At 42.0% G+C, this 12,707-nt stretch overlaps 1 protein-coding gene across 2 annotated transcripts; it reads left to right on the top strand.

Moving 5' to 3' along the window:
- The first annotated feature begins 3,297 nt into the window (after positions 1 to 3,297).
- Positions 3,298 to 12,209, top strand: slc35e4 (solute carrier family 35 member E4). Of its 2 annotated transcripts, XM_042070930.1 has the most exons (3): positions 3,298 to 3,446; positions 4,721 to 5,325; positions 7,883 to 12,209. In XM_042070930.1, exons 2-3 carry the CDS (start codon positions 4,740 to 4,742, stop codon positions 8,518 to 8,520), a joined length of 1,224 nt encoding a protein of 407 aa, XP_041926864.1. In that variant the 5' UTR covers positions 3,298 to 3,446; positions 4,721 to 4,739; the 3' UTR covers positions 8,521 to 12,209. The 2 variants fall into 2 exon arrangements, with proteins under 2 accessions (XP_041926864.1, XP_041926863.1); XM_042070929.1 differs by lacking the exon at positions 3,298 to 3,446 and having other exon boundaries at positions 4,433 to 5,325.
- The last annotated feature ends 498 nt before the right edge of the window (positions 12,210 to 12,707 follow it).

Here is a 12,707-nt window from a genome sequence, read left to right as displayed (position 1 = left end):
ATTTGCATTAGTATATCATCTGTGTTGCTGCAACACATATGAACTGTTTTGGGTGAAGTAACACAGCTGGAAAAAAACACACTGTGATTCAGCATCTTCAGTTATTTACATTTATAACACTTCACGTGAATTATTAAATGACGTCTGACATGTAATGGAATTACGTTTGATTAAGTCTGAACCCCAGGCTTCAGAAAAGAAAGTGTTTAATATGAAGTTTATCTAGGTGAATTAATTTGATCTAGATCTGTAAGAAAAAACATGCCTCATTCCTGTGTTTGAGAAACATACAATCAATGACATTTCTGTAAATGTAAATTATGAAAAATGTTTGTGTACTTGAGTGTGTATGATCACTTGTTGCATTGAAACAAAATAATTTATCCCCAGTTTCTCAAGACTATTGTAGCATAAAAATCAACCAGTGTCAGAGGCTGGCACACCAATCCTCCACTTTGAGAAATAGCAGGCTATTCATAATAATGGGAACAGAGATTCTTTGAGCTGCACCACTCTTGAGGAACTTGACTCTTTAGTTACTGCATGTTTCTCTGGAAACATTTGACTTGGGGAATCATCAGTAAATTATCACATGCTTTACACATACAGATGCCTTCAGTTTGTTCTCTCACGTTTGTGTCTATCTGAGATGTCATACAAATGCCATACCAAATCTATAGGCCAAAACTATGAACACACTTATCAACTGACTAACGTCCTATTAGAATTTTCTGTGCAGAAACTTTTGCACTATCCACCATTTTTGCTAGTAATAATCAGACTATGCTGTGTTACATGTAAACGGGAAAATGAATTGGATATTTTATCAACAACTCATGTAAACCCCATAATTGTAATATTGTCTTATTCTGAATAAGGTCAATAGTGATAGGTAGTCATTGATGCTCACCTCACAACTCTGACTAGAAGCATTATTGCTACCCAACCTTTGCGTTTTGCTTTCTTATGTAAATGTTATTACACCTTTGTAGTACAGTATGCAAGCTGTGTCATGGGGTTAGTGCTGGCTATGCCGGTGGAGAACGGTCTCACAGACCCACATCCAGGTAACCTATATTCACCATACAATTTTGCAAGGAAAAGCCATGCCGGCTTTCACTTTCGGATGCACAGTATGATGCAGACACAAGAGTGGCGTTCACCATACAGTTTGACTTAAAAATGTGAAGTTGGGTGGTTTTCTCAACCAACAAAAACTAATTTGACACACCCTGACAATCCCTGTAAGTAATATTACAGTGTAACATTCAGGTAAAGGTTTCTACATTTACAAAATGAAAGAGAAAACCTCAACTACCTATCCAAACTAACATGTAGCACTGGAAGCCTATTGTAATTGCTGTAATGCAAATAGCATACATTTGCATGCCAAATAGACTACATGGTAGGTCACAAAGTTCAAATTCAAATACTGTTTGAAAAATCTGTAGGCCTGTATCAATTTACATAAGCCCTTGTGCACTTGCTGTCTGTAGCCTAGTAAGAGGCTTGTATACACAGAGGAAACCTTAACAGTGAGTCAGTAGGTTACATCAGTCAACACTAGGCATATTCTTTTACAACCATAAAGTTAATTTAAAAACACAATCTCATGCTGTCTATGGCTGGGGTACTGATGAGAATAATAAGAAATGACAGTAGGCCTATGCTTCTGCTTGTGGGCCGGGCTTGACCGTGTTCTGGTGCACAGTATGCTGTACACCCTGTCCTTTATCACTGCTACCACTGCTATGGGACACTGTGTTCTCATGAAAACGTTTTCTGTTTAGGCCACTTGAGACATATTGAAGCGAAGAGCTGGCAGTGGCCGATGAGGTATTTTGTATGTTTGCACACTAAACCTGATAAAGCAACCCATTTTGACCTTTACAAACATCAAAAGATAAGAAGCTGGGGTGCTTGTGAAAAGCCAATTGGCCTTTGAAGATGTTATTACTCATTTCCCACACACAGACTGGTGCAGTGAGCATGACTTGGGATGTAGCCTATGTCTATGGCTTATTTTAATATCTATTTAATGTCAGGCTATAGTATTATACTGCCATGGTGCCCACTGATTTGAAGTAGGCCCATACCACATGTTGCATCTCCTGGCAGATTCCAATTTTTTTTGAAGACCATAGCACAACAAAGGTCTTTTTTTACTTCTGAACATCTTTAGCATGAACATGTTTAGGCCTAATCACTAAATGGGACGGAACCCAACTAACCTGTCAGATATGTTTCAGCTGTAGCCTTGTCCTACACACCCAAACCAGGTCAAAAAATAAATATTTGTTGGCACAAATAGCCTTTTGTCATAAGCAATCACCTGTTTATTTTCCAGGAGGGAAAATATTGCCCACTGTAGGCTAATTAAAACCCCTTCATTGGTTGAAGCCACACCCAGGCAAATATTATTATGACCGCCGCATTTTTTCTTCTTTTCTTTTTTACATGTCCAAATTTCCGTCAAGGATTGGATGGCCTAGGATGACCATTTTTTTCCATATGTTTGCCTCCAGGGGTCATGTTAACCCATTCCATGTGCACACATGTGCATAAACAGATACACACACACACACATACATTCACAGTAATCATACGTATGACACATACTCACACAGTAGACATATGTACGCATGCATGCACATGCACAAACACACATACGCAGGCAAACACACAAGCACGCACACACACACACACCCACACACATAAACATAAACGTGTACACGCACACATGCACACAATTCAAGAATTTCTCAGAATTATGAACAGGCAAGATGGGGGTGGGGTTGTATAAAATGAATTTTACATGTGAAATCTATGAACTAATCATGTTTTGGTACTTGTTGTCTAGCAGATACCAGTGAGAATTGAGTGTGGATAATGCAATTTAGTGAGACAGTTAGAATCTTTTAGGCCTTTCAGCGTGATTTATTTTTGTGGAAAAAATGTGCTGGACTGGGCAGCAGTCATATTTTATGGCAGAGCGGTACATCTAGTTATTATTATTATTATTATTATTACCTTTTTTACTTTTGACTGGATGGAATTGCGGCTCGGTCCGACGTTTGTGGATTTCTCATTCACAGAGACCGTTTTTTTTTTCACGAGCGGACAAAAATGCGGGATTATATGACTTTCCTTCCCAACCACATTATCTGCTTAATATTTTAACTGATAACGTACATCATACGTGTAAATATTTACATCTGTGAACTTTGTCCTCGTAGCTGACCTACGTTTGTCATATGGTGCAGGGTCAGAGTGGTCAGAGTCGGTGATGATGGGCTTCACAGGATGTGATCGCGGTGACGTTACGCAGACTACGCATAGCACAGCTGATCTGGCAACAATTGAGATTGCGAGGGCAGTGGAGAGACATCGACAAAGGCTGATGAATGCACGTGAAGGTGTTCCGAACACAGAAGAGCATAAGAGAGGTAATGTCGCGATAAAAATTACATGGTGAATAGTTTTGTATGCTAGTTTTCTGTACTTTGCTGTGAAGTATGTTTGTCTTGCGGCGCTGTCAATTGACTGTCTGGTTGAACACCGACCGACCGGTGTCTGTTTTCATGGGTTGCAGTCTGGGTTTGTATCCCGATTTAGGCAGCCGATCGTTTCTCGTGACCTCTGAAAGAAAACAGCTTAGGCGCTATTTACTGACAGCTGATTTACAGAGAAACATGTGATGGGCTGTAGGAAAGAACCAAGTTCACTGGGCCCGTCATTGTAGTATTAGCCAGCTAATGGTGTGCTAGCTCCCAGGCAGGCAGGCAGGCAGGCAGGGTAACGTTATTCCCTGCGTCAGAACTTTGGCTGAATAATAGTGATACAGCTCAAGCTTGAAATCCTTTAAGTGTGAGTACAAGCAGGCCCTAAACGTTACTATTAAAACATATGTTCTTCGAAGAATGATGATTGTTTTCTGTCTGTCTTTGTTTGTGTTGTGTAATCACTCCGAGACTCGGCATAAATTGCTAAGTTAAACGAATCGCTACAGGCCTACAAACAATAATCTTTTTAATTGTGTTAGTTGGCTACCGCTAACTAGCTATGCTAGCCAGCCTGCAAAGTAGGAATCACGAGCCAAAACACGAAGCCTTTATTAAAGACAGTAGAGCGCACGGCCCGGGTTCCTGTCCGTCTATTTCAGGCGACGTCATTGAAAACAAGTGTATTTCCTACCGTTAGCCTACGTTACTAGGGCAGTGGGTTCATAGCTTGCCTATAATAGATATCCATATGTGTGACTGTTTTAGACCGAGTGCATTTGAGAATGTTGGTCAACAATGTTGAACTGAACCAATCAGGAGAGAAGTCGTGGAGCGAGTGGGAAAGACCAGTAATTTTCCTAGTATCCAGTCGTCATTGCGCGCCTGCCCAGACAAAATTACTGGTGGGAACAAGTTATAAAACAGCGCCTTGCTGTTGCACACACACAGTAACACGTGTCTGCTGTTACAGGGAGGGAAAACATAGCAACAGCAGCTCTCAAAACAGGAAAAGCGGTCTCCCTTCGTAAAGCGGTCTCCCTTCGTAAAGATTGAAACGATATGTTATTAACTTGAGTCATTAGTGGATGATAAAGTTACAGTAACTATAGGAAATCAGAGCGACCGACAGCTGCCTATTATTTTTTGATCACGCCATATCTTTACGAAATGAATGTACTGTTTTTGCGATACGAACTTAGGATGTGTTTACCTTACAGACGCAAAGATGCAAAGAACATGATCAGGACTGATGGCCTCTCTAAAAGTGAGGCGACTCGGCGGGACAATGGGACGACACCACCCCAGATGCTGCACCTTTTATCCGCTGTCTTCGTGTGGCTCGTGACGGGCACGACCATATCCAGCTTAAACAAATGGATATTTGCCGTGTACAACTTCAGGTATCCTCTGCTTCTGTCAGCACTGCACATGCTCACCGCAATAGTGGTGGACTACGGGCTGATCAAGCTGAAAGTCATCCGTCACCGAGGAGTCGGCGAGCAGGACTTGACAGCCAGCGCAAAGTTCAAGGTGTTCCTACTGAGTTTAACTTTTTGTGCAAGCATCGCGTTTGGGAACGTGGGGCTCAACTATGTCCAGTTGTCTTTCGCACAGATGATCTATACGACCACACCAATTTTCACGTTGGCCATATCTACTCTGATCCTCGGAAAACAACACCACATGATAAAATACACCGCTATGATGCCAATCTGCCTCGGAGCCTCTTTCAGCATTATGGGCGAGGTCCAGTTCGACCAGACGGGCTGCCTTTTCGTTGTCGCCGCCACAATGCTACGAGGTGTTAAGTCCATTCAACAGAGTGAGTATAAATTCATTAGCTAACATTTACCGATCACATTATGATGCAGACAGTTGTACACCCTTGGTCCACATTAGTGATATTGTAAACACCATGATGTAATCTAGTCATCATGAAAACATGTGTTAGGTACACGTTGTAACAGAAGGATTTGCTCCCCCTCTGGGGTTTTTATGGGAATGGGAGTGCACATTTGGGTCGAGGAGGATAACACGTTTTCTAATAAAATATATTCTTTTATCAACCTCTAAAGTGACATCAGAAACTAATTTTGACTTCTCGCGTCATAGGCTACTTTCCAATTGTTGCCGTGACTTCCCACACTGTGGTAAGCGTGTCCATAGTTGGAACACTTCGGTGGCAGCCCTGAGTCATCCCTACAGCTGTCTTAGTGGGCAAACAGCAGCGCTTGCCTACTATGTTTGTTTTCGAGGCTCATTCATTCTCCAGTCTTTTGCATTTATGCCCAATGCAAAGTACTAACAGGTTGATGCATCATAAGCAGTGTTGGGAGTAATGCATTAAAAAAGTAATGTAATTACAGTAATGCATTGGTTTTTGCTGTAATGCAGTAATGTAAGGCATTACCAATACAATTTCAGTAATATTTTACTCGGTACAATTCTCAGTAACTGAAGTTACTTTGCTTTTTAATCCAAAATTGAGAAATGCTCAATTGGCACTAGAGAAGATTATCCAAGAATTAAAAAAGTCATCTATGCTGGTCCTGGAATTTGATTGCCTTGTTTAGATGACTGTAGAAAGGGAATTTGAGTTATCTCTGCCATTCATGCACAGATCTAACATGGTTAGGCTATACTTCTCATTTCAAGCAGTAAGAATAACTAAAATGTTGCTTTTACAGACAAAGATCGTAGCCATTATTCTCAAACTATTTGCATTAAGTCTACACCACTGTAAGTGGAAGGAAAGGCAACCAGCAATGATGAGAACCATTTAAAGTCAACATACAATTTCACTATGGCTATATTTTACTATATGAAGTTGTGAGTGACCTTTGGCCTTTGGGGCCTACCTACATTGTCCCATGAGCCATTACTGCAACCATTATATTGTTTTTTTGTTAGCCTTAAGCCTATCTCAGTCATTATGCCATACCACATCACCTCCTGCCGTGTAATGAGCTGCATTGAACACATGGAGATCTATTGAGAACACCAAATCCATATTTCCTGTTATTTTGGTGAAGTAATGTAAACGTAGTGTAATGCCTTACAATTCAAAGACAGTAATATTATAATGTAACAAATTACTTTGAGATGACTGTAACAGGTAATAAATAATGCATTACACTTTTGAAGTAACTTGCCCAACACTGATCATAAGGAGGCTGTCTACAAGTTGTTTTGTTTTCGTCTTGCTTACAAGAATGAGTGTCAGCTGGACTTTATTATCTTAAATGGCACAATAATTTGGCTGAGTTTTGGATCCTGAGGGCGAGAGAGAACTCTTGATTGAATAAGTGGTTTATTATTCAAGGCAAATATAGTGCTTCCTGAAAGTCTTTATCAGTTATATCGCTGATGTTTTCTCATCTTAAAAGATGTATTTGGCTGAATATCATGTTCGACTGTTATCAAACTCCACACAAACTACGTCATATTTTCCTGCCTTCTTATTTAATGATAAGAACTAACTGGTATTTAGTGTGCCAACATAATACTAGCCCATTAAGGTGAAAACCAGCTAATCTGAGAACTGGTGAAATCTGTCCCTTTGTGTGCCTGGTCTATTGATTAAGGGGATTAGGAGCTAAATTTAAACTTGATGAATTGCTACTTATAATTTAGCCTACTTACATACCAGCTGTAAATGTAACCAAATGAAATGTGTTCTGTACTCTTAGTCTTGAGGACATTTGGCTCATTCGTTCCTCATTAGTTATGTAATGAAGATGTTTTCTAGTGTGTGTGTGTGTGTGTGTGGGTGGTACAAAGTACATCACATTAAGTTTAAGTCTGGCGTATTCGGTCCCTTTTTTCCCCCTTTCCATACCTATGCAGGACTCATTGAATGCAGCCATTCAAATCTAGCCTAATCATTACAGCCGTATGTTTTTCCAACCTTTTCCAACTTCCCAATCCATGTTCATTTTCGGTGAGTTGTTCAGAATGTCTTCGGGTTGGGTTTTCTCATGTGATCTGACTCATTAGCACCCTTGTTTCTCCCTCAGTGCCAGACTGAAATACTCATCTAGGTCGGTCCCAAAAGTGTCCTGTGTCGCAGCTCTATTTTTGATCACTCCTGGAATCATTAAGACCGGTGGTGTTGTTTACTTTCTGTGTCACACTTTGGCACGGCACGTGTCGAGTTTTGACAGTGCTCTCGTTCACTCATAAATCCTCATGCTTTATGCATATAGAAATTATCTACTTGTATGTGGACTCCAAGCAGGCTCAAGGCATTTATACATTAATTGCTGACGACCTCAACCGTATGAACCTATTTTCTCTCATCTTGCATGACTTTGTTGTTCATACTTTGTTTATCTGTTTATTTATTTTGTCTTATTTAACCCCCCCCCCCCCCCCCCCAGGCATCCTACTCCAGGAGGAGAAGATCAACTCTGTCTTCCTCCTCTACCTCATGTCTATCCCCAGCTTCTGCATCCTGATCGTGGCAGCCCTGGCGCTGGAGAACTGGGCCGTCCTGGAGTCGCCGTTCAGCTACGACCGGCACCTGTGGCTCTTCATCCTGCTCAGCTGCCTGGGCTCAGTGCTGTACAACCTGGCCAGCTGCTGCGTGATCACGCTCACCTCGGCCGTCACGCTGCACATCCTGGGCAACCTGAACGTGGTGGGCAACCTGCTGCTCTCGCAGCTGCTCTTCGACAGCCAGCTGTCGGCGCTCAGCTGTGCCGGCGCCGCACTCACACTCTCCGGCATGCTCATCTACCAGCACTCGGAGTTCATCGCCGGCTACCTGGACGCGCGGCACGCCCGGCAGACGGAGAGCCAGGCGGACGGGGAGAGGGACAGGGATGGAATGGTCCGTCCACTACTGGACTGCTGCTCAAGGGTGCCGGATGAAGACTCCAGCCTGCTGACAGAGAGCCAATCTGAGGAGGAGTCAGCAGCAGAACCGGAGACTCCCGACTTGGATGGAACGTCAGAGGTCGAGAGGCAAGAGGTGAAGGAGGAGACTTTAGATGGCAACAAGGACAAGTTGGACTGAGGCGGTCAGAAGCGGAATGATGGTGAAAGATACAGTGTGGAATGCTCACAGTGGAGCACATGCTGACACAGGTGGGCATCACGAACCTCCAAGGCGAGAAGCGTCTCCATGCCTCGGAAAACAGACGGACAGACACACAGCGTTCAGAACTCTCTCTCTCTCTCTCTCTCTCTCTCTCTCTCTCTCTCTCTCTCTCTCTCTCTCTCTCTCTCTTTTTTTTATTTTTTATTTCTCCTTCCTGTACCCCTCCCCTTACCTCCTCACTGTGCCAACCTTTTATTTATTTTATTATCGTCCTCTGTGAGGGGAGACGAGGTCAGTCCTGAGAGGCACTGAGATTGATGCACACTGGCAGATAGAGATGCCTTTTTGCAAAAGTGTCCACTGTAGAGTAGAGGTACACTCTACCGCCCCCCCCCCCCCCCCCCCCCCCCAACCTGCTCACTTTCTCAAGAGAGGGGCGTGTAGAAGCCTGAGAGAGCTCAGTGGTGGTGAGCTCATATCACTCTTTGTCCTCTTCATACCACTGTGAAAATTGGCTGAAGCAAGCATGCACTCCTTTTTTGTTTGTTTTGGGGTTTTTTTTTTTCTTTTGCCTGTTAACCTTTTTTCGCATGCACCACATGGGCAGGAGTGAGAATTTTGACGCACTTTTTCAGTTGAAAGACAGCAAGCAAAATGGCACAATGTTTACCAAGAAAGAGGAACTTTGAGACAAAAGGAAATGAGTCTGGTCTTCACACTCCTCAGCTGTATAGCCTTGGGCCCTTTGCTCATGTGTGAACTGATCTGAGAACAGGCGAGATGGTTACATCCCTGATGAGTCATGATGTTTTCACTGACTCATCCTTCCTCTTCCTGTGATCAGATCAGTTCTCACGGGGGACTGGGGCCGCTGATGTAAAGCACAGGTGGGCATATCGGCTTTCAAAGGGCTCTCGTGTGCCAGGTAGGTGTGCCAAGGTCGCCTTTGGGCAGGAGAAGATTAGTCTGACTATCTGTCAGTCAGCCTTTTCTAGGCCAAAGTCACCTTCACCACACACACTGGTCCATCAGGAATAGACATGCCAAGCCATTGTGTATAATTAGAGGTACTGTTCCAACCAAACCTCCCCATACTACTGGGGAGGTTAACTTGAGGCAGCTGACAGTATGGGAGGCCATATGTCAAATGAGCATGCGGTTGTTTATTACTCTTTTTGTTTTTATTTATTTTTTGGTCTTGATTTTGTTTACAGTTGGAGACGTGTTCCTCATTACGTGGTTTGACGCACACATCATGCTTGCCGATGTTTGGTATGCATTGTTTTTTTTTAAATGACTGTGGACAACCAGCAGGTACAAGCATCCTTTGATGTGAACAACCATCAACCTTGGGGGAAAAAAACGAGGAGTCCATATTTCTCATCTAAAAGGCCAGCCATGTTTATCCTGTCCCTTTATCGTAACCTGTTACACCTGTGCTTGCTGTCAGTGAACTTCCCAACCCCTGAAGAAACACTCAACAGCCCCTTTTTGCGTTTGAGTGCTGAGTGGCGTTGGAACGAAGCATGAGCACTGAATGGGTTTCTGTTGCCCGCAGGCTTTTATTAATAGTTCTGTGTCGCATGGGTCTCGCTCCATTTTCAAACTGAGTCTTCCCAATGGAGTCAAGAATGAGGCTCACCTCCGCTTCCCTCAGAGGAGACATCGAACACCACCCTGCGTCATGCCTTACCTCTCATGGCCTAGATGGGTGCTGATTGTCATTGGAAAAAAAAAATGTTACTTCTTTTAAATTATTTATTGTTATTAAGAGTTATATCTGACCTAAACAAAAGGCAGTATTATAAGTAGTCACTCCAATTTTGGTGTGTGGAAATTTGTAATTTTTGACTGGGAGGAAATAGTGTCTCTCTAAGGGTTCTTGCACTGCGGCTCCGTTGAGGTTAGTCTGTGCTGAACGTATGCTGTGGCACCCCCTGCTGGGTGGAATGAGCACTTTGGTCCTTTTAAAGGCCCTCAACGTAAATCAAGCAGTGTATTTAGAAAGCATTTGGAAGAATTCATGTCAGACATTTTAGAAAAGGCAGTTCAAGATGGAGGTACTCAAGGTGCTGTCCAGCACATTCAAGGAGTACATTTTGATCCTTGCAATCATTCCTAGCTATTTTTTCATGATGTAAGTATGCGGGGAGATGTTTACCATTAATGGCAATCAGAAAAAGACATCTTCCTTTACAGCTGTGGTTATAAAACAGAAATCATCACGATACGTAATTTGCCCTTTTTATGCTCAGTGCCTACTAGTCGCATAAGACAAAAAATAAAAAAAACAATGTACATTATCTTAGACTAAATATGCACAGCTGTGCGCTAAGTCTTGGATGTTAATTTGTTTTTGTTTTTTACTATTCTTTACCACCTTGTCAAAGGTCTGTCTGGTCCTAATACCCTCCAATGAGATCCAAATACCATGATAAATAGCCTACCTATACTTTTAAGAGAATGTTGAAAAACAGGTTTTCTTAATGTTTTGAAGGAGGACCAAATTTGTCACACATTAACGATTGAAAACCGGATTTTGCACATAAAAATATAGTTTCACATTTGTACACATACCAAGCAGATCATACAAAATAATCAGCCTCTTGTCTTCATCTGCTCCAATTTTCCGTTTTTTTTTTAAATTTTTTTAAAAAGTGTCTTGAAGACGGGGATTGCATAATTGCATTTCTGTAATAAGTGACGTAACAATTCTTAGACCGCATATCTACTCCATCCTGTACAGAACAAGATCACAATGTTTCACTCTCTTTACGCTCTCCTGACATCTAGCTAGTCTTGTTTTCTTGTCCTGAGGGCAGGTGGCAGAAATAACTGTTCCACGTGTCAGTGCAGCGGTCAGAGTGTTTAGAAGCACTTTTTCCAGTGCTTTCTCAGGTCCGAGCAGTCGTCACCCAAGCAAGCCCCTCCAGTCCTCACATGTGCCAATAGGGGTTCCTTGTCATTTAAACTCCATTTTCTTCTGTGATCAGGGCACGTATTGCAAATACAGGGTTTAGTGGCAAACCTGGATAAGTTCTCCCAGAAAAAGTGGTCAACTTCCTAATAGAAGAACCCTATGGCTCCATTCATCCAGGAAACCGAGCCAAAAGGCACTTCTTTTAGGAGGATTATCACTTACTATGTGTTAATTTACCCAAATGTGTACTTCATACCTTGTACTTGAATTGCCACCCATTCAGGATCTCGATCACTGTTCACATTAGCCTCCTGTCTTTGTTCACAAGCACAGCATTGTGGCTTTTGCATGGATAAGCAGCAATAGGTCCTAGGCAGGGTCGACACATCAGAACGGATGCCGCATCCGCAACACTGTATACACACTTACCTTGTTGGTGGGGTGATCACTGTCAGTTAAAATTCATATACCTCAATTTGTGAACACAGCATTTTGGTCACGCTGTTGTTGTTGTTGTATTTTTGTTTTTAGTTGATTAAGCCATCAAGGCAAATCATAATAAACTAAAATGGGTTGCAGCACAAAATTGCACTGACGAATTTCAGACAATACCGCCTGATTGGAAAAAATAGGCTCCTGTGTATATGAGGTGTCTGATGTCAGTCAAATGTTAGATGTAAATAATTATATTTATGTATTTTGCAATCATGAAAAGCTGGCTAAATATACTGGTTCAAGAACCCTTCTTCTGTCTGGTGTTTTTGTGTTTGCAGTTACATCCAACACACGTTTCCTCAAGCCACATGTTATTGCATGTTATTGTCTTTGAAGGTCTTAGAGATTTGACATGAAATCTAAAGATTCTTGCTCCATTTTTGTCATTTGCACAAAGACTAAAGTTGCGCTATTGGTTCTAATTCTAACCTCACCCTCCCATTAATTCCATCAGAAGAAATGAGACATTTAAAACTCTCCTAAGAGCAGCCAAAATAATGTGATTTATCCCAGTTATATTCTCTGAGTACTGACTAATGAGGACCTAAAGCACACCTTCTGTTGGCCTGAATGACTTGAAATTTTACATTCAATATATAATTAATTTCTTTAGCTGGCTTTGTTATTGCATGGGCAAACCGATGAAATGTGAAGCTGCTAAAAAAAATAGAATTATTGATCGACCTCATGAATGTCGAATGCTTATTCACTAAGGTTGGTTCAGTACAATGCTTTTCTGTTATAAAAT

The sequence above is a fragment of the Alosa sapidissima genome, chromosome 18 (assembly GCF_018492685.1).
Source record: "Alosa sapidissima isolate fAloSap1 chromosome 18, fAloSap1.pri, whole genome shotgun sequence".
Classification (NCBI taxonomy): Eukaryota; Metazoa; Chordata; class Actinopteri; order Clupeiformes; family Clupeidae; genus Alosa; species Alosa sapidissima.
The sequence above is the reverse complement of the archived record's forward strand: the minus strand, read 5'-3'. Positions and strand labels throughout refer to the sequence as shown.

Excerpts from the sequence above, each read along its gene's own strand:
- slc35e4 (XM_042070929.1), top strand. The coding sequence starts at position 4,671 with ATGAATGTACTGTTTTTGCGATACGAACTTAGGATGTGTTTACCTTAC. Across the intron at positions 5,326-7,882 it reads TGTTAAGTCCATTCAACAGA|GCATCCTACTCCAGGAGGAG; the intron begins GTGAGTATAAAT and ends CCCCCCCCCCAG.